The sequence below is a fragment of the Amblyraja radiata genome, chromosome 19, assembly GCF_010909765.2.
Source record: "Amblyraja radiata isolate CabotCenter1 chromosome 19, sAmbRad1.1.pri, whole genome shotgun sequence".
In the NCBI taxonomy this organism is placed as follows: Eukaryota; Metazoa; Chordata; class Chondrichthyes; order Rajiformes; family Rajidae; genus Amblyraja; species Amblyraja radiata.
Window position 1 is genome coordinate 39,198,383 of NC_045974.1, and position 22,303 is coordinate 39,220,685.

The 22,303-nt window shown below is 44.0% G+C and overlaps 1 protein-coding gene across 1 annotated transcript in view; it reads right to left on the reverse strand.

Moving 5' to 3' along the window:
• Nucleotides 1-20,219, reverse strand: part of kcnd2 (potassium voltage-gated channel subfamily D member 2) — a 441,658-nt gene extending 421,439 nt beyond the window's left edge. The window contains exons 1-2 of the mRNA XM_033038301.1: nucleotides 19,511-20,219; nucleotides 17,917-19,122 (exon numbers count right to left, since the gene is read on the reverse strand). Of these exons, the coding sequence (XP_032894192.1) occupies nucleotides 17,917-19,028 (1,112 nt within the window). The 5' untranslated portion in view covers nucleotides 19,029-19,122; nucleotides 19,511-20,219. The remainder of the gene's footprint in view (nucleotides 1-17,916; nucleotides 19,123-19,510) is intronic.
• Between the last annotated feature and the right edge of the window lie 2,084 nt (nucleotides 20,220-22,303).

The window sequence follows — 22,303 nt, forward strand, 5'->3', positions numbered from 1 at the left end:
CTGCCTCCAGCGCAGAGACAGTACATTCTACATACACTAGTCCCATCTAAATCCATTATCCTAGTTTTATTTGGTTCTGATGATGGGAAAAGTTTCCTGCACTGTATAGCACTCATAATTTTGGAAAACTCAGTTATGTCTCTTCTTAACCTCCTCTGTTTCATGCAAAAGAGACCTGGCCCTGCTTCATAACTGAAATTCTCGATACCAGGCAACATCTTGATGAACATCTCTATACATTCCCCAGGCGCTTGGTGATTTAATCCTGTTTGATCGCACCAAGGATACCTACTAACACCCATGTTAGGCGCTTCCCCCCCCCCTGGTGAATGCTATGTACTTACCTCTCTGTTTCTATCCCAAGTACAGGCCTCGTGGCTGTGAGTCTGGAATCGAGGGGTTAAAGGCTCCTGTACCCGATTGGCCCAGCTGCGTCAGGTGACGGGTGACTCATCTGAAGTATAAATACGAGAGCTTCCCAGGATCCTTCTCTTCGTCGTAGACTCCGACTGATGAGCAGACTGTTGGTGGGGGCTGAGGCAGCCTGACCACATGGCATAGAACTTTGTGTATTTTCACCATTCCGTGTTATCAGATATTGTATTGGGACGGATAAGGGCTGACCTTAGAGTTTTCGTGTATTTTGGTTTCAGGGTTGTATCTCTTTGGGCAGGTTTTGGAATCTCCGGTTCGACGGCCCATGGCGTGGCTGGCTGGAGCATTGTTAAATTGTTTGTCGGTTTATCCATATCCCTGACTGGGTTGTTTAAATCAGGTTTGAGTTTTGTGTTCCAAATAATAATTAAAACTGTTTTTTGAACCTGAACCTGGTTTTTGACTTGTGTTACGTGGCTCTGAAGTACTTGCATTCGGGAGTCGTAACAAAATGGGGGCTCGTCCTAAGTTTTGAGGACCCTAGACGTTTTTAGGGGGTTTTTTTTGGTAGGCTTCTGGACTGAGGAAGTCTGTGTGTTGAGAGGGAATTTTTTCTTCCCTGTTTGTGGTAGCATTAAGGCCCAAGTTTTAGCTGGTGGTTTGGGGCTACTTTAGAAATGGAATTTAAGGTGAAAGAATTTGTTGAGGCTCCTAGTCGGGAGTTGTTTGATAGATGTACGAAAGAGCATTTGATTTTGCTGGCTGAGAACTATGCCGTGACTATTGACAAGCATTCAAAGAAACACTCCATTAAATCGGAGTTGTGGGCTGCGTTGGTGGAGGCTGGGGTTTTGCCTGGTGGTACAGACAGTCCCCCACCTTCTGTTCAGCCTGGTCAGAACATGGAGGCCATTATTAAACTGAAGGAGATGGAGCTTGAGTCACAGAGAATTGCCTCTTTGTTAAAAGAGAAAGAGCTCATGCATGTTCTTGAAATGAAACGGCTTGAGCGTGAGGAGGAAACCAAAAGGGCTGAATTTCAGCTGCGGGAAAAAGAAATAGATAATTCCCGGGTTTCTTCTAGGGAACGGGAGTTTGATATGAGCAAGAACATCCGCCTGGTTCCCCCATTTCGTGAGGAGGATGTGGACAAGTATTTCACAGTGTTTGAACGGGTGGCTTTGTCCTTGAAGTGGCCTAGGGACGTGTGGACCTTGCTATTGCAGTGTGTCTTTGTGGGTAAAGCACGGGAGGTGTACTCGTCTTTATCTGTTGAAAGCAGTCTGGACTATGAGTGTGTGAAGTCTACAGTATTAAGGGCTTATGAATTAGTTCCAGAGGCGTACCGGCAGAAGTTCCGGCGCTTTAGGAAGTTTGATAGTCAGACTTATGTGGAGTTTGCTAGGGAGAAGGAGGCACTTTTTGACAGGTGGTGCGCTTCTCAAGGAGTGAAGGATTTTGAGCTACTGCGGGCCTTGATAATTATGGAAGACTTTAAGAACTGTCTCCCTGAGAGGGTTACTACTTACCTTAATGAGCAGAAGGTGAATGAGGGGTCTAAGGCTGCGGTGTTGGCAGATGAGTATGTATTGACTCATAAATCTGATTTTGTTGGGCGATCCTATAGTTTTGGTGCACGGCCGGTTGATCGTGGTGGTGTCGCCGGTGGCAGTGTCAAAGCTGTTTCTGTGCCTGCAAGTGGCAGCACGTTGATACAGGGGGAGGTCCGAGCTGATAGGGTTGACGGAAATGTGAGGACAAATGAAGGTCCTGTGTGCTACTATTGTAGAAGGAGAGGGCACGTTAAAGTCGTGTCCCGTTCTGAAGCAGAAAAATGCAAAGCCTGTGGCTTTGGTGGGTGCACAGAAGGCACCTGTCGTACCTGAGGTGCCTGAGTCTGATGAGTGTAGGAATTATTCTGCGTTCATCATGAATGGTTTTGTTTCTCTAGAGGATGGGGGTGACAGAGTTCCAGTATCCATCTTGCGTGATACTGGTGCTACTCAGTCCTTTATATTGGATGGTGTACTGCCGTTTTCTGGGGAATCATCGGTTGGGTCAAGTGTCCCAGTGGTAGGATTCGGGATGGATGACATGGTAGTGCCTTTGCATACCGTGCGTCTCGAGTCCGAGTTGGTTTCAGGCCGGGTAACTGTTGGGTTACGGCCGTGTTTTCCCGTTGGGGGAGTTTCTGTGATTTTGGGGAATGACTTGGCAGGAGGTAGAGTTTTAGTCACTCCTGAGGTGACGGCTGTTCCGATGGTGCAGAGTCCTGATAGATTGGCTATGCAGCATCCAAAGGTCTTCGCAGCTTGTGCTGTCACGAGGGCTATGGCTAAGAGCCAGGCGAAGTTTGAGGATGTGGTGGACCTGAGTGAGAGCATTTTTGGGGATCAGGATGATAGATCCTGTGTTGTGAAGGGTGTTTCTCCATCTCAAGATGGGATAGTGTCTGGAAATGTGCCGGTGTCACTGTCACGTGACCGGCTGGTTGAGGAGCAAAAGAGTGATCCAGGTTTATCTGATCTGTGCGACTGCGCAGTGCCTGAGGGGGATATGGATTCCACAGCAAAGGGGTATTTTCTAAGGGATGGCTTACTGATGCGAAAGTGGTCTCCCTTGGATATATCTGGGCATGATGATTGGAGCGTGGTTGATCAGATTGTGATGCCTCGTCGGTATAGGGACGAGATACTCTGTTTGGCTCATGATGGTCCTCTGGGTGGGCATTTGGGGGTCAATAAGACGTATGACCGCATCTTACGGAATTTTTTTTGGCCAGGGTTGAAAAAGGACGTGAAACAGCACTGCAGGTGTTGTCACATTTGCCAGGTGGCAGGAAAGCCGAACCAATCGATTGTTCCTGCGCCTTTATATCCAATCCCTGTGGTCGGTGAGCCGTTTGAGCGGATTCTAGTTGATTGTGTGGGCCCTCTACCTCGGACAAGGGGGGGCAACAAGTTTTTATTAACAATTATGTGTGCGACTACCCGCTTTCCGGAGGTGGTCCCTTTGCGTAGAATTACTGCCCCTGCAATTGTTAAGTCTCTCACTAAGTTTTTTTCGTTGTTCGGTTTGCCCAAGGTTGTGCAAAGTGACCAAGGTTCCAACTTCATGTCGAAGGTTTTTGGTCAGGTAATGAAGTTGTTAGATATTAAGCATTGTTACTCCAGTGCGTATCATCCTGAGAGCCAGGGAGCTCTCGAGAGGTTTCACCAGACTTTGAAATCTATGTTGAGGACTTACTGCCTGGAGTTTGAAAAAGACTGGGATGAGGGGGTTCATCTAGTTATGTTTGCGGTGCGTGAGGTCGTGCAGGAGTCTTTAGGGTTCATGTCCTGCTGACCTGGTGTTCGCGCATACTGTACGTGGTCCGTTGAGGGTCCTGAAGGAGAAATGGTTGCAGGAGGATACAAAACGTAGTATTTTAGACCACGTCTGTACTTTTCGCTCTAGACTGAGGAGGGCATGCGAACTGGCAATGGGTAATCTGGCCTCTGCTCAGTCTAGGATGAAGGACTGGTTCGACAGGAAGGAGCCTGTGGAGGTTGATGGGTCGGAGCTAAGTCCTTCTAAGCATGTTTTGGCTGCAGTGGTGCTGCCCCCTGACACGGGTGGTGATGTGGGGGAGGCACGGTTGTCTGTGGCAGTAACGCAGGGAAAGCTGAGTAACTCTGAGGCTTTGGAGACGCTTCCCTTGCGGTTGTCTCATTTGACTGGCATATCCGTGGCAAGGATGATGTATTGGCTGATGCATCGCGCCAGTGATGTCTGTGTTACTGAATAGTTGCTGAAATTTGGTGGTGTTTTTTTGTTCATTTTCAGAAACGTATTCAGTATCTTTGGGTGGGGGTGTTAGGCGCTTCCCCCCCCCCTGGTGAATGCTATGTACTTACCTCTCTGTTTCTATCCCAAGTACAGGCCTCGTGGCTGTGAGTCTGGAATCGAGGGGTTAAAGGCTCCTGTACCCGATTGGCCCAGCTGCGTCAGGTGACGGGTGACTCATCTGAAGTATAAATACGAGAGCTTCCCAGGATCCTTCTCTTCGTCGTAGACTCCGACTGATGAGCAGACTGTTGGTGGGGGCTGAGGCAGCCTGACCACATGGCATAGAACTTTGTGTATTTTCACCATTCCGTGTTATCAGATATTGTATTGGGACGGATAAGGGCTGACCTTAGAGTTTTCGTGTATTTTGGTTTCAGGGTTGTATCTCTTTGGGCAGGTTTTGGAATCTCCGGTTCGACGGCCCATGGCGTGGCTGGCTGGAGCATTGTTAAATCAGGTTTGAGTTTTGTGTTCCAAATAATAATTAAAACTGTTTTTTGAACCTGAACCTGGTTTTTGACATGTGTTACGTGGCTCTGAAGTACTTGCATTCGGGAGTCGTAACACCCAGATCATAAATTCATAAGTAATAGTAGAACTAGGCCATTCAGCCCATCAATTCTACTCCTTCATTGAATCATGACTAATCTATTTTATCCTCTTAACGCCATTATCTCACATCTCCCAATAAACCCGACGCCTCTACTAATCAAGAATCTATCCACCTCTGCCTTAAAAATATCCATTGACTTGATCCGTTAATGACAGAGTAGACTGGTTGAGCAATAATTAGCTGGATTAATTCCATTGTAGCTTTTTTGTAAACAGAATATATTTGGAAATCTTCCACAAAGCTGGATAAATGCGAGTACCCTAAATGTACTTAGACAGCTTTGGTAGAGTTCGAGCTAGTTCTAAAGCACTGAACTACACCCGGGATTTTACCTGGCCCTGCCACCAAGCCACTATATGGTGCCAAGTGCATTCAGCGTTTTCTAAATATTACAACGTGAATCTAGTTGGTTGGATGATGTTGGTGATTTCCTCTTTGTGCAGCCTCCCAAACGAAATCAGGAAAGAACACCATTAATGTGGCTCTGGTTGCTTTGCTGCAATTCAGAGGTACACTAGTGTTTGACAAACCCACACATGAACTCTGGACTGATCTTTGACCTACTGACATTGTTTGGAACACACACTTACATTCATTAACTTAACTGGGTGCTATGTTTGTCATGAAAGTTAGATTTGAGCATTTAAAGACTCTACCACCCGATTCTGGCAGGAACACTGACCATCCAGCAGTTGAAACAGAGTAACATTACAACCCCGAGATCATCATTTCTGTCTGGCCAGCAGCCTGATAACATTTCTTCACTCCATTGAAATCACTGGATATAATTTTCTATAATTTTGAGTTGGACAAAGCTACTTCAAAGTCAATCAAAGAGCCTTTGTAGAAAATATGGTATTGAATTTAGACATTTTAATGTTTCACAAATAACCAATTTTTCCATTTTGATTGTGTTGCCTAGGTTACTAGCCACGAAAACCAGCTATTCATGATATTGGATCTAGGTTAAGAAAGAACTGCAGATGCTGGATAAATCGAAGTTTCCGAAGGTCTGAAGAAGGGTCTCGACCCGAAACGTCATCTATTCCTTCGCTCCATAGATGCTGCCGCACCCGCTGAGTTTCTCCAGCAATTGGATCTAGGTTAAATGTTTACTTTTAAAATGGAATACTTTTAGTATTACAATGTCAACCAATTTTAAGTATTCACATGAAACTACATCCCTATATATAGAGGCAGCTGTTCCAAGTTGACATTTCTAATATTGTTGTGCAGCAAACAACATACTCGAGAACATATTACTCCACAAAAAAAAGTACTAAACATGAAAGAGAATGAATATATACTGACCATTCATTTATTATAATGTGCATTGTAATCCGCATAGCTACGAGGAAGTCAATTTGGGAAAGGTACAATCTGAGTTCAGCCTCAACTTCAAGTAATTCCTAATTAAGTACAACCCAATAAAGAATAAACATTCACCTTCTCAGAAATCATAATACCTTTCCACCCATAATAGGATCACTACTGCATCGCTCTTTGTTAAACGTTTTACATACACTTTTTTTTATTTCACTCACTGGGCAAGATTGCCAGTGTCTGAAAAATCATATGTATTATGTGTCTACAGCTTGATAGACACGGTCCAATCCTATTTCATGCTGAACTCTTGTTGGAAATTTTTATTCCACTCCTATAAATTAAATAAAGCGCAGAGATGAAAGAACAAGTTCATCTACAGTACAATTCTGAACCACAAGACTAACAACATCAATGGAAGACGCAGGCAATGAAGTGTGAGATTCACATTAACTGGACATTACCCATTAATTCAGTTGGGAGAAAAAAGACAGCAGCTGGAGGAACTCAATGGGTTGGACAGCATTTGTGGAAGAAATGGACAGTTGATATTTTGGATGGAGACCCTTTATCTAGACTGGGTATCAGTAGGAGGCTGGCTTGAACCTAATAAGGCTAGTTTTATCTCGTTACACTCAAACTTGAATCTCTTGCTGGACTGATAACCATCAAACCTTTGCAGATTGCACATTGAATTACTGTAATAGGCAGCATGGACAGAGTAAGCTCTCAGCTTTGCATTCAATGGGCATCAGTTACGTTTCCCTTACCAGCTACCCCCCCGCCCCCCCCCCATCCACTGAGGCCTCTCTTCATTTCAAACATAACGTGTGTACACTTTCGTTATGTCGTCACTCTTGAAGAATCTGAACCTCAGCGAACAAAACATTTGTGGCTTCAGCTGTTAAATTTATCATAATTAGACTTTTCCATTTTCTGAAAAACAAGATGCTGGTCTGCTCTTTATTTTTAATATAGGTCATTAATCAAATTTGATGCTTGAAAATTGCTGTTCCACAACCTTTTTGAACTTCCACACTGAATTATACCAGAAAGGGAATTAATGGGTAATGTCCAGCAAATGTGAATCTTACTCTTCACTGTCTGCGTCATTCATTGATATTGTTAGTCTCGTGGTTTAGAATTGTACTGTAGATGAACTTGCTGTTCTTTCATCTCTGTGCATTATTGAAGATTTCCAACATCTTCAAAAATTGGGCCTGTTTTTGTCCAATTGTGTAAGTCAGAATACATAATAGATGTGATTCTTCATACACTGGTAATCTTGCCCAGTGAGTGAAGTAAAAAATGTTCATGCGAAAAGTTTAACAAAGAGCAGACTGATGCAGTAGTGATCCTGCAATGACTTTGCCCTGCGGCCTGTTATAGTATTCAGGCCTTGCCACAGTCGACGGGTGTCCGAGTGAATATATTGGGACTCAAAGTGATACTGCGTGGTGATCTTGGAGAAACATTGGCCCCAATGCAAAGTGTAGGTCCACTGGCATGTTGACACATCCTGGCGTCCATCAGCTGGCTCCCAGCTATGGGTGAAATAGGATGCCACTGCTGTGTGGGTACAGCTCAGGTGAGCCAAAGGCCTAGATCCTCGTTCGTTCTGCAACTCCTGCAACCAAATAGGCCGCAGATGTAGCAGCCTTGCTGTTCCTTTGTAATCAGTCTATTAGGTCGAGAGGGGAATGCAGATGCTAGGCATGTCTGGAGAGACACTTCATCCTTGCTGATCATAGCGAGGGAAAAGAACCATGGGAGGTAGCCGCTACAGGCTATAGGTCAAGTTTGATTGGAGTGGAGCCTGGGAGCCAGGGGCTACCTCTGACGGTGGGAAGGAGCATCTTGTCCTTCTGATGAGTTATCATCTGCCTCAAGCTGGGCAGCCCCCAATCAATGAGGTTCAATCAATATTTGCCTTCCTCTATGGATGCGTGGGGCATCCTGACAAGCAGACGTCAATTAGGTACCCGAGAAACAAAAGAAAGAAAGAATAAACCCAAAAGAAACTCTGCATCACAAATACTTTTTCCAGGGCAAACACCGCCACAAGGCATCATCCCTGTTCTGGTTACTCCCACCAACTCGATCTACTCATCATTAGAAGAAAGGATCTGCCTCGTGTTGTCCACACTCAAACTTATCACAGTGCAACTTGTGGCACTGACCTCTCACTCAGCAAGAGCAAGGTGAAGTCCCATGTAAAGTACATCCAAAAAGAAAGGTCAGCCCTATAACAACATCTCCAATAATGTGGGTGAACATCAAGGTTTCTCAGCACAGTTCACCAAAGCCCTCCCAACCTTGGAGTCGCCAAGGAAATGCATCAAAGACTGAAAATCTCTGATAACGGTCATCTATGATGCAAAATCACTTGCCTTCAGGAAAGAAAAGCATAAGAATACCAGGTGGTTTGGGGCAAGCTTAGATGAAATATCACCCATCATTGAAGCTAAATGCTCTGTGCACAATGCACATGTACATCCAAACTCCTATACGCAAAATGGCCTAAAGGGGCTGTCCCACTGCGGCGACCTAATCTGCGAGTTTAGAAGAGTTTGCCCTCGACTCAAACTCGCAGCATGGTCGACACGTGATCCTAGGAGGTCCTATGAGGTCACTGGAACTCTCCTTCATGCTCGAGGCAAGTTCCTGAATACACACGGCCTCAGCTAGGTCACAGAAACATTTTCAGCATGTTGGCTTATTGGAGTTTTCAGGACCAAGAAAAACCGACCGGTAGGTAAAATGCCCGCTAAACTTTATTATACTTCTTAAATGTGTCTCCACTCCTTTTCTCCCCTTCTCTCCACTTCTCTACCACCCCCCCCCTCCCCCCCCCCCCTCCGCGCTCTCTAAAGGACTTACCGTACACTGTGCAGCCATCTTTTACCTTCCTCTTCATCGCGGGTGTGAATTTCAGACAGCGCTCCTGCTTTCCCTGGCCCCCGCCTTTGCGATGTGTGTGTGTGTGTGTGTGTGTGTGTGTGTGTGTGTGTGTGTGTGTGTGTGTGTGTGTGTGTGTGTGTGTGTGTGTGTGCGGTCGGTTGATCCAGCTCGCGGTTTCAACGCTGACGGTCGATCCAGCTCGAGGTTTTCCACGCGAGTGCCCTCGAGCTTGAAGGTCGAAGACACTCTTCTTAACTCGCTAATTAGGTTGCCGCAGTTGGACAGCCCCATAAGGTTTGCAAAAGCTGCCACACCAAGAGCAGCAAGGCATTATGCGGCACGGTGGCAGAGGTAGAGTTGCTGCCTTACACCGCTTGTAAGGCAGCCAGAGACCCGGGTTCGATCACGACTATGGGTGCTGTCTGAACGGAGTTTGTACGTTCTCCCCGTGACCGCGTGGGTTTCCTCCCACTCCAAAGACGTATGTAGCTTGGCGTATGCCTAAATTGTCCCTAGTTGTAGGATAGTGTTAATGTGCGGGGATCGCTGGTCGAACGGACTCGGTGTGCCGATGGGCCTGTTTCCGCGCTGTATCTCTAAACTAAACTAAGCTAAACAAACAGGTACTGGAATTAATTGTGCGAAGAAATTCAAGCTGCAAGCGACTGTAAACATTCATGCCATGTGGAGCAAGATACTCCACCATGCAGTACATGCACTATGCAAAATATGCAGTATCAACAATGCCAACCATTTGCACGGGTTTGTAAAGGCAAGGAGGTTGTGTTGAACTCCGTTAAAACATTGGTTTCATTGAGGCTGGGATATTGGGCACTGCACTATACAGCACGAAAGCACGGCAGAGAGTGCAGACAAGATTTACTAGAACAATGTAGGAAGGAACTGCAATGCTGGTTTACATCAAAGGTAGACGCAAATTTCTGGAGTAACTCAGCGGGCCAGGCACCATCTCTGGAGAGAAGGGATGGGTGACGTTTCGGATCGAGCACTTTCTTCGGTCTGAAGAAGGGTCTCGACCCGAAACATCACCCATTCCTTTTGTGTCTATCTTCAATTTCAGAGTTAAATAAAAAACACAAGAGTGCTGGAGGAATTCAGCGGGCAACAGTATCTGTGGGGGAATGGATTAGGAGTTGTTTCGGGCCAGGGTTCATCTTCAATAGGAAGGAACTGCAGATGCAGTTGTCTTTGCAAAATGCCAAATGATGCCGTGAATGCCGAGTCAAGTGAGTGAGAGAGAGCAAGCAAAATAGCAATAGATCGATGAAGTGCAATGGAAAGGGAACATGCAGGCGGTGGCATTCCTACATTTCTGCCGTTCTTATTGGTGATAAATTCTGCAAGTTTACTAGTGCTATTGGAGTAACCACTGCAAATAAATACAGTGCAATTTGTAGATGGTGCAACCACTTGTGAAATGATTTACTGTTTAGGGGGTGCCGATTGATCAGCAACTTGTTGGAACTGAGCTAAAATAGTTTGGCCAGGGGGACAACTGGTTCCAAAGTACAGATCTTCAATATTATACCACATTGTTTGGTCCAGTTGCCTTTGCTTTACCCTGTTCTGTCAACCATTTCTTTATAGGACGCAAATTGGGCTCTTGTGCTGGTGGAAGCTAGGACGAATCATCTACTTGGCACTTCTGGCTGAATGTCTTTGCAAATGCTTCAGCCTTGTCTCCAGCATTCACATGTTTCAAAGTTCTTGTGCCTCTTTCTCTCAGCAGCAGTTTACCTATCCACCATTCACAACTAAATGTGGTACAACTGCAGAGTTTTGACCTGCTATAATGTTTCTGGGGTACACAAAATTGCTGGAGAAACTCAGCGGGTGCAGCAGCATCTATGGAGCGAAGGAAATAGGCGACGTTTCGGGCCGAAACCCTTCTTCAGACTGATGGGGGTTGGGGGGGAGAAGGAAGGAAAAAGGGGAGGAGGAGGAGCCCGAGGGCGGGCGGGTGGGAGGCGACAGCTAGAGGGTTAAGGAAGGGGAGGAGACAGCAAGGACTAGCAAAATTGGGAGAATTCAATGTTAATGCCATCCGGACGCAAGGTCCCCAGGCGGAATATGAGGTGCTGTTTCTCCAATTTCCGCTGGTGCTCACTCTGGCAATGGAGGAGACCCAGGACAGAGAGGTCGGATTGGGAATGGGAGGGGGAGTTGAAGTGCTGAGCCACCGGGAGTTCAGGTAGGTTATTGCGGACTGAGCGGAGGTGTTCGGCGAAACGATCGCCCAACCTTCGCTTAGTCTCCCCGATGTAAATCAACTGACATCTAGAGCAGCAGATGCAGTAGATGAGGTTGGAGGAGATACAGGTGAACCTTTGTCGCACCTGGAACGACTGCTTGGGTCCTTGAATGGAGTCGAGGGGGGAGGTGAAGGGACCACTGCACCCGCTGAGTTTCTCCAGCAATTTTGTGTACCTTCGATCTTCCAGCATCTGCAGTTCCTTCTTGAACAACATAATGTTTCTGGGATTGCTTAGCTCTGATGTTTAATTGTTTGTCACACGTCTTCCAATGCTGGAACTCCATTAGCACCTCAATCTTAGGCACACCATGTGTTGCTCCAAGCAATTCCTGCCGCATTCTCACTGAACCTGGGTTTGTTCCCTAGTTTGATAACAACAAGGCAGTATGATGAGCACGCTAATTTAATAGGTTACAGGTCATGGTGGTGTATACTTCCAGCACTGATGTGCCACATAAGCTCCCTGGAGTCCATGTTTAAGCTATCAGATCTGGTCTGAGTCTCTCAGTCAGCACAATTTCAAATGCATCTATGTCAGAAAGCAACAGGTTTGTGTAATGCATGCATGCTTTACAAGTACACTGTAGACCTTGACTTCTGAAGAACTCAATAAAGTTTAAAATCCCTACTTAGTAACAGCACACTAATTCATTTGATGACATCTTATCTGCTGCCGAAGTTCATTCTGCTACTGAACACATGTTCTACTGTGCAAGGTTACAAAAGCTTGGTAGCTGAAATGCCAAAATTCAAATTTGGCAGGTTGGTGTCAAAACAACATTAAAAAGCTGAATGGTCGAATGATCTACTGATTAAATCTGAAGAAGGGTCTCGACCCGAAACGTCGCCTATTTCCTTCGCTCCATAGATGCTGCCTCACCCACTGAGTTTCTCCAGCATTTTTGTCTACTTACCGATTAGATATCGAACTCTGACATTGTGCTAGTGCCCATCCCAATACTGCAACAACTCACAATTGAAATGTGCCTGCATTAATCACCACACTGGAAGTAAATCAATAAAGGTAATTCTGCTATGTAACGATAATAGTGATCCTAAAAACCTTGTGCAAAAGAAGGTCATATTATAAAACCAATTGTGTCAATGGGGAATAGAAAAGAGGGTTAGGGGCTAGAGAGCTTCACTCATAACAACACAGTTCCCACCCTCCCATCCTCCTCCAGGATTTTCAAAAATATAGGACTATAACACCATAACAGCAAGTTTTTTTTGTTACTGAAAGCTACAATTCCAAAGGCTGTATGTTAAATTGATTAATAGAGGTTATGTTTATTGTTCCCACACATTATAGTGTCAACAGAAGCAATTGCCTGTCAGTTTCAATGGCCATTTGTAATGAAACTGGCAGCCGGTGTTCTTAAAAGACAATAGTATCCAATTACTTGGGTGATTGAAACAATCACCCCCCATTGTTTATTTTTCAAAACAGATTTTTTTTCTGCCAATTTCTAAAGTAACTGCTTCTAAAGTAACTGTTAAGTGGTTCTCATCAAAATTGTATTATGACCAATTTGGTCTGTGCAACGCAAATAGAGTTCCCTATTTCACCAGTCGCTTTATACCCAATTCGTGGCATGGAGACACTCATTATAGTAGAACTACCTGTCCCTTCAACAGTCTATAGAAAAAGTTTTGTGGCCTAATGTTGATTCAATTTCCATTACAAATGGCTATATTTCAAACTTGTACATACTTATTGAAAGATAATTGGAAATAAGTTGAGGCAAGGTGCATATCCAGAACTCATTTAATAAGAAGGAATGCAAAATCATAAATAACCACATGCTAACGTTTGCAGAAAATCCATTAGATTTTGCCTCTGTGCTACAGAACAACTGGATTTCCTTTCATTTGCGATGAGGGATTTGTTGGACAAAATACAAAGAGCTTCAAAAGTTCACCTGATGAAATTCCATTTTCTTTATTTAACTAAAAAACTGCAATCTTACTACTGACAACTTCAGGCTTTGGTTTACTCTGAATTGCACTTCATTTCAACATTGTAGATAAAATTGACCACTTAAATTGTCAACACAAAATTACACATCTAGGCCACATTTACACAAGATCATACTAGAGTATGAAAACACATACAGTATTTGCAAATAATGCACTTCATTTCCGAGCAAATCAGCAAGATTATGTTGAAACAAGGAATTGCAGATGCTGGTTTACACGAAAGGACATAAAGTGCTGGAGTAACTCAGTGGGTCAAGCAGCATCTCTGAAGATCATGGAGATGTGACATTTCAGATCTGGACTGAAGACAGGTCCTGACCCAATACATCACCTTTCTATGTTCTCCAGAGATGCTGCTTGACCTGCAAGATTATGCTTATTGTTCCAACACATAGTTTTATGATGTCAATTGTTTTTAAAGTCTGTCTTTACTTTTTGAGTAATACTGAAAAAGGGAATAACCAACATCTTTTAATAGATACAACTGCCTGTGCAAATCCCAAGTTTGGATAATCAATGAAAAAATATATATATTTAATTACCATAAGCCGCCAAAAGTAGTCAAATTGTAAGTAAGAAACTTGGCAACTAGCTGAAACACAAGTAGTTTTAAACTATGCATCATTATTAGCAGCAAAGTTGTAGTACAAATTTGTTTTTTTCACGGTGAAGCATCAAAACTATATTTAAGCATTCTACGTTTTTATTTTATACAGTAGTTATTGTTTTAACAATTCATCTATGTGCGAACAGTGAAGAATTCCAAAAACAGCAATCAATTTGATAGAAGACACAAAAAAGTGCTGGAGTAATTCAGCGCATCAGGAAGCATCTCTGGAGTGTCCATTACTACAATTCCTATGCATTCTGCCTTATACAGAACATGCTGAAACTAAAATGTGCATTTTCCTTTGCCGCCTAGAGACAAAGTAAATGCAATTTTAAAAAAAATTTCGTGCCTTTTTTGTACATGTGGACTGAAAAAATACAACTTTTGAAATGTCCATTCAATACCTTTCCTTAGAATCACTATTAAACTATCTAATATTATGAAATTATTTAGACTCCCATTACATCAGGTATGTGTCACTTCCATGATAACAAATAAAATCTTATGTACACCATGCTGCCCTAATATAAAACATTTAGTACACAATCCATTAACAATAGAAATAAAATTGGAGTGGATTTTTCTCCCCCTCTGTAAATCTAACACTTAGTAATAAGTAATTTACTCCAGACTTTTCACGATGCCACATACCACAACGGTCTCAGTAAACCTGGACACAAAGTCCGTTTTCACATACCAGGTCATTACTCAGTGAAACTATTGAAATGAGAATGCTAGGTGAATAATGCAGGAGCTCCATAGGAAACTGTTGTCCATATACTCTCTCAAGTTCAAGTTCAAGAGAGTTTATTGTCATGTGCCCCTGATAAAACAATGAAATGCTTGCTTTGCTTCAGCACAACAGAACATAGTAGGCATTGACTACAAAACAGATCAGTGTGTCCATATATCATTATATAAATATATACACACATGAATAAACTAATAAACTGCAAATAACAGATAACGGGCTATTAATGTTCAGAGTTTTGTCCGAGCCAAGTTTAATAGCCTGATGGCTGTGGGGTAGTAGCTATTCCTGAACCTGGTTGTTGCAATCTTCAGGCTCCTGTACCTTCTACCTGAAGGTAGCAGGGAGATGAGTGTGTGGCCAGGATGGTGTGGGTCTTTGATGATACTGCCAGCCTTTTTGAGACAGCGACTGCGATAGATCCCCTCGATGGAAGGGAGGTCAGAGCCGATGATGGACTGGGCAGTGTTTACTACTTTTTGTAGTCTTTTTATCTCCAGGGCGCTCAAGTTGCCAAACCAAGCCATGATGCAACTCTACTGCATGCTCTCTACTGTGCATCTGTAGAAGTTAGAGAGAGTTCTCCTTGACAAACCGACTCTCCGTAATCTACTCAGGAAGTAGAGGCGCTGATGAGCTTTCTTAATAATTGCATCACCAGGAAAGATCTTCAGAGATGTGCACGCCCAGGAATTTGAAGCTCTTGACCCTTTCAACCATCGACCCGTTGATATAAACGGGACTGTGGGTCCCCATCCTACTTCCAAAGTCCACAATCAGTTCCTTGGTTTTGCTGGTGTTGAGGGCCAGGTTATTGTGCTGGTACCATATGGACAGTCGCTCGATCTCTCTTCTATACTCTGACTCATCCCCATCAGGGATACGTCCCACAACAGTGGTGTCGTCAGCGAACTTAATGATGGAGTTCGTACTATGACCGGCTAAGCAGTCATGAGTATAGAGTGAGTACAGCAGGGGGCTGAGCACGCAGCCTTGAGGTGCTCCTGTGCTGATTGTTTTCGAGTCTGACACATTTCTCTGCTCTTCAGCATGTCTTTAAGTTCATAAGTGATAGAGGCAGAATTAGGCCACCCTGACACCCTTACTAATCAAGCAACTTCCCATGTCTGCTCAACAGCATGAAATATGTGGAATGTGTCCGAAGTAGAGGTCATTCATGCCGAGCTGAAGGGATGGACACACTTTGGTCGGACTCAGATAAAATGCTATCCTATTTAATCCAATGGGTCATTGATCTGAATGGAAAAGGTAAATTAAGTAATAGCATGCATTTATTATTTATTTAAACCATTTTTAATGGTTTAATCAATTTATGTCAATTCAATGTGTTCTTTTAGTCATTTTAATTGTATTCATGTTTTACCTTTTTCTCCCCCAATGCCATAGATCAGAACAATGTGTCCTGTCAAAAAAGGGTCATCAGATTGATATGGGGATCTAAGCCATCATTTGCAGACTTCTGCATTTTGTTGAATGGTCATGGTCTCAAATCCAGTTGGACCCATGAAGGAAAACACTTGCTAGCAGTTAGCAGGTGATGAACTCAAAGTGCAGACTGGGTTAAATATAATACAGCCCAGTCAGTACAAGTAGATTCTGGCTCTGTCTACAAAGTCATAAAAGTCCCTCCCCAGGCCCAGAAGCAATAGTCAAGCAATGTGCAGAACTGACCCCCAACAGGAGAAGAATGCTCATCTAGGTGCAGTATTGATACAGTTAATGCAATACACCTCCAGGAGGATCACTTGATTATAGTCCAACATATTACATATTTTCTTAAATTAAATTATGATGTAATGATTGAAAATTATTGCCCGCTTCTTGCAGCAGAATGAAACTTTTTTATACTATCAGTTCTACGGTACTGCGATGAATTGTTTACTTTAACAAGGCTTTCTTACAACTTATCCTCAGAGTTAAGCCAGTTGCAAATCTTATTTTAGGGAATGGATAATGTCTGCCTTGACATATGACTTAACTATTCAACAATTTGTTGGATAATCTAGCGTTAAAACATCATATATAGGCCTCCATAACAGTGTTTGCATCCCATTCAAGACCAGGTGCACACTTAGTGCAAACTACAAAGTGTTTTGTGAAATTGCTTTGTTGTGGTTTACAACTTGTATATACGCATGCATCAAACAGAGCAAAAATGTTTATAACTGCCATTAGAAAACTGGTTTAATTCAATATTTGCACTCAAGTGCAGAGGAGTTTTCAAGCAACCCAGTTATTTGTCATGCTACCATCAGAATTGTTGTAGTTTGATGGGTCACACAGGATGAAAGGCCTACTAACATCAATCATCTTTGTATACGAATGGAAATTTACAATCCAAGAATGATAAAAATGTAATCGATACTATTGGAATTTTACATGTCTTTATTGGCTAAAGCTTGGTTAGACATTATGGACCAAAATTTCAAGGTCGGTTTTGTCCCATTAGGTCAGAGAGTTGTAAGTGACAAAGATGGACATATTCAGCACAACAGTAGTAACTGGTTCTCCAAGCTGCCTCATAATTTACTAAAAACCTATCCATGATTGCTGAACCATAAATTGCAATACATTTTAATATCAAATGATAATAAAGGCTATTAAAAATGCAACTTTGCATACCAACATTTCAGAAATACAGAGCTTCTCAGTTGTTTTCATCCCAGGTTCCGGGTGGCAATTCTGTGTTGTTGTATTTTATAAATATAAAGTAAGTACTTATGTGTATTCAAACATAGACTTTCAGAGTTGTCATGGTTATTTCAATATACCTCTTAAATATGGGCACAGAACAAACCAATATGAAAATGACATTTGCTGATAAGGGGAGAGAAATTATATGTTTCAAACTTTCCAAAGTTCGGTCAAGTTAACTGCATTAATATTATCAAAAACTTCAAACGTATGCAGATTAACCTTTGTGGCAAGCAGGCTACATTGGTTCTTCCAACAAATAATTTCACACCTTCTCCACAAACAATGCACCTGTTCAGAGAACCCTTCAAAAGCAGCGCACATTCAATAAATACACTGAACTCTATGACTGGCCTTCTGCGTGAAGGTTTACTCCAAAATAACTCAAGGAAGACCAAAACCAACTTGGGGCAGCCAATGAATCAGTGGTACCAAGATCAAAAAGTTCCACTCAACACAAAACACAGGCCAAGTAAAACCCACAATTGAACTGGAAGCAGACCAACCTGCACCAGTCAAGAGTGCAGAGAAACCCAGGCACTTACCCCAGAGTGGTCATGGTGACAATGGTGTACCAGAAAGCAGCCGGGATGCTGGTGAACTTGGTGGCGGTGGAACCCTTCTCGGCGTAAAACATGACAGTGGCGAAGATGATAATGGCCATGGTGAGGGAGAAGAGGAGGAAGCCGAGCTCGGAGGCGCAACTCTTGAGGGTGTAGCCCAGGATGCGCAGGCCCTGCGAGTGGCGGGAGAACTTAAATATCCGGAAGACCCTGAAGACCCGCAGGGTGACGAAGGCGCCGCTCACGTCCTCGTTGTCCGTCATGATCAGGGCGATGTAGTAGGGCATGATGGCCACCACGTCGATGATGCTCATCACGCTGCGCACGAAGCGGTAGCGGCTGGGGGCCGCCATGAGGCGCAGCAGGTACTCGATGGTGAAGATCATGACGCACGCCGTGTCGAGGCAGAAGAAGGCCAGGGCGTAGCGCTCGCCGCACGGCAGCTCCTTGACGCTGCCCGGCATGGTGCCGCACGGCACCGTCTCCGCCACGTTGGCCATCACCGAGACGGCGATGAAGAAGCCGGTGACGTAGTAGAGGACGAGCGCCAGGGTGCTGGTGTGCGGGTTCTCGAAAGCCCGCCACACCTTCTCGCGCGCCGTCATGGACGGCAGGCGGTTCTCGGCGCTCAGCTCGTCCTCCGCGTCGTCCAGGATGCGCTCGACGTTTTCGCGCTTTCGGTCCTTGTACTCCTCGTAGCAGCAGTCGCCGATGATCTCGGGGATGATGCCGAAGAAGGCGAGCTCCTCGTCGTAAGCCGAGATGCACTCGTGTCGCGGGTAGTGCAGCTTGCCCGTGCGGTAGAAATTCAAGATGTTCCTGAAGATGTCCGGGTCGCGGTCGAAGAAATATTCGCTGATCTCGTCGTTGTAGAAGAAGTCCTTCTCCGAGCTGCCCAGCAAGGTGTCGGGGTACCTCTCCAGAGTGCTCCGCCACGTCTGGAAGCGCCTGCCGCTCACGTTGAGGATGACTAGCCCGTCCTGCGGCCGCTTTCTGTCGCTGGGGGCGGCGGGCATGGGGTGGCTCGCCACCGGCATCCACCCGATAGCCGCCGCCCGGGCGAACGGCAGCCAGGCTGCTACCCCCGCTGCCATCCTCAGCGATCTGACTGACTGACCGCGGCTGCTGGCTGGCGAGAAACAGGTCGCTCCTGACTCAAAACCCGGCTGGGTGTTGCTCGTCTGACATCTGGAAAGATAAAATAAACCAGAATGGGAATGCGATTTGCAGGAGTGCGAAATAAAATAAAAGCAAACTCACTACTGCATACGATTGCCAACCCTCAGAGTTATTTTTTTCAAATTTTTGCAGCATTTTCTAAATCTGTATGCTCTGTTTACACATGCATTTTAAAGAGTACCGTCCTATTGCAGTTGTACACCTCCAGGCAACAACTTAAGAAGCAGCCGCACATTTACCAGGTGTTATCAAAAGAGCATTAACTATTTGCTGCCGTACCTCTCCGAAACATCGGCCACTTAGCGGATACCTAGAGGTTTCAGACCTTTATCTGTGCAATTCACAATTTATATATATATATTATCAACGTATAACATAAAATGCAAAGAACCTGTACCGGATTAGTGACAGGAGGATCCCCCAACAGAGCTTCCAGTCCACCAGCAACAAGTTCAGGAAACGTAATCACGCTTGACGATTCGGTAGACGATGCAAGACCTGAACACATTCCACTTCTCCACTCTTTGCAGTACAGTATCTCCAAAAGAAGGCGAGATCGTGTTCATATACATTTATAGACCGAATATATGAAGGCACTCGCAAGACTGAGGGCGCAGTTGGACTTCCTTGTTCGGAGACCGTGTGGGTGGTTCATAACCGACAGCTATTGTGTATTCAAGGGGACCTCGATGTAAGATCAAGACTTACATTTTTTTTTTACATTTTATGGATGGGTGGGGGTGGACGATATTCCTGGAACCAGAACTTCCGTAAAATAAAATCGATCATTGAAACCAGAAAATCCAACGCTCTTGCAGAAATCAATGACTAGAATTCATTACGGTCCTCAGTGTCCGCCGATATACTAACTCCTGTGCGCTTTTCGGTGTTGCCGTCTCCGCGTTCCTTTGCCATTTATAAACAGATAAGGTGAGAAAGATCCCGCCTGGTTCGAGTTGTCGTTTCAGATACTCCAAGGCAGCGTTTCAGCTCTATTCAATGCCGAGTATTTATTTCTGTTTCCCCTGTTACAAGCGCATGGGAATGAAGTCAACCTGCAGAGGGCGATGCATTTCAGGATTTGGATGGCCAGCCCGAGCAATCAAAATCAAAACGGGTGTGTGTAAAAAAAAATAAGCGTTTTTATCAGGAAGGGGGGTGTTAAAGGGATGGGACGGTGACAGTGCATATGGACATCTGAGGAGTTTTTAAACATTGTAACCATTGCCAAGTTTAATCACAATTCGGATGATTAACAAAGAAAACTCCGGCATTTATTTGTAACCTTTCACGACCAAAAGCAAGTCACAAATGCTTAAAATCCAATTAAGTACTTTTCAAATGGGAAAAAAACCTCTCCCAGTAAACCTACACCCAGCAAGATCCCACAAATAAAAACACAACGTTGACCCAATAAACCGCTCTAGACGCTGCTCACTGAGTGATACATTGTGGCTACTGAAGAAACTGCACAGATGTTCGTCTCGTGGTAGGAACCATACATAATGAGTCTTTTTAAAATGTCAAAATACACTTTATTCGAGAAATAAATATTTCCAATACATTATCCTTACAAGACTCCATCCAACATTCTCGGAGGCTATACATACATTTCAATACTGTTTACACACATTACACGTATTTATCACCCCACCCTTGCCACTCATGACGTTTAATCCCCTCTCTTATTTTGAGGGGCGTCTCCACCACACCTTGCCCCCCTTGTCCAGCAGTGGAAGGACCCTAGACTGTGGTCCTCTCCCAACATTGATCCAGATCGTTCTCTGGGATGAAGAGGTTGTTTTGTGAAGATTGAGTTTAGGTGGTGGTTTTATTGAAGCAAGACACTGAAAGGGCTTGATGGGATTGATGTTACGCAAATGTTCCCCGACTGGAAGTCGGGGGCAAAGTATCGGGATAAAGCGACATACATTACAGAAAGACACAAATGGAATACATTATAGGTTGCGTTGGGTAAAAAATCTTCTTTGGCATGGGTTGTAAATCTTTGGACCTCTCTATCACAGACAATCATCCGACAATCAAAGCTTATTTAAGGCCGAGATGGGGGGGTTAATATTGATTATGGTCTTATTGCTGCGGAGATGTTGAAAACAGGAGTTGAGATGATTGTTGATCTGAACCTGAATGATGAAACAGGCTAAGGGATTACATGGACTACATCTGTTCCGACTTGTTTTCTTCATATGCTAATAAACCGCATTGCAAATAAATAATGTAATGGCCAGGGTAATAATGGCTCATCTTTAGCTCGCAAACCGAGCCTAAGACCTTAATGTAGGAAGGAACTGCAGATGCTGGTTTACACCGAAGATACGCACACAATGCTGGAGTAATTCAGCAGGACAGGCAGCATCAAAGATACTAGAGGATCTTTGGGCAGCATCTCTGGATAGAAGGAATGGGTGACGTTGCGGGTTTGAAGAAAAGTCTCGACCCGAAACGTTACCCATTCCTTCTTTCCAGGGATGCTGCCTGCCCCGCTGAGTTACTCCAGCATGTTTGGTCTTTCTAACACCTCAGTGTTGAGGTCGCAGTGCATTGTCAGAGATCCTGTTTTTCTTAACCTGATGAGTGTGACCCGTGCTTTTAGGTGTATCTGAAAAGATTTAATTAGCGCATTTTGAAAAGTGGGTGCATCATTAAAGGATTATGAGCCAATATTTTACTCTCGATCAATAATACAAAATCACATTATCACAATGGTATTATCGCGAAATTTCTGCAAATTGAGATGTCTACTTTAGCCCATTAATTACAACGCGAAGTTGCAAATTGCCGGAGTAACGCAGCGGGTCAGGCAGCATCCTTGGAAAACACGGATAGGTGACTTTTCGGGTCGAGACCCTTCTTCAGACAAAGCGATTCATCACGAAGCGGTTCATTGATTGCGAAGTGCCTTGGAGCTACTGAGGTTGAGACAAGTGTTATATAAAGATAAATCGTTCTTAACAATATTAAATAATTTAAAAATCTAATGAAAATGTTATAACTGTAAGTTCAAATACAGGTTGAAAGATCAAACATGATTACAGTTAACTATCAGGTTGCATTAAATTAACTGACCCAATAATGAAGACAATTTATAACGTGTTATCTCTATATTAACAATTATAGGCGTGCTACTGGCTCTTTGGACACCTCGGGTGAAAAGCATTTACTTCAAACA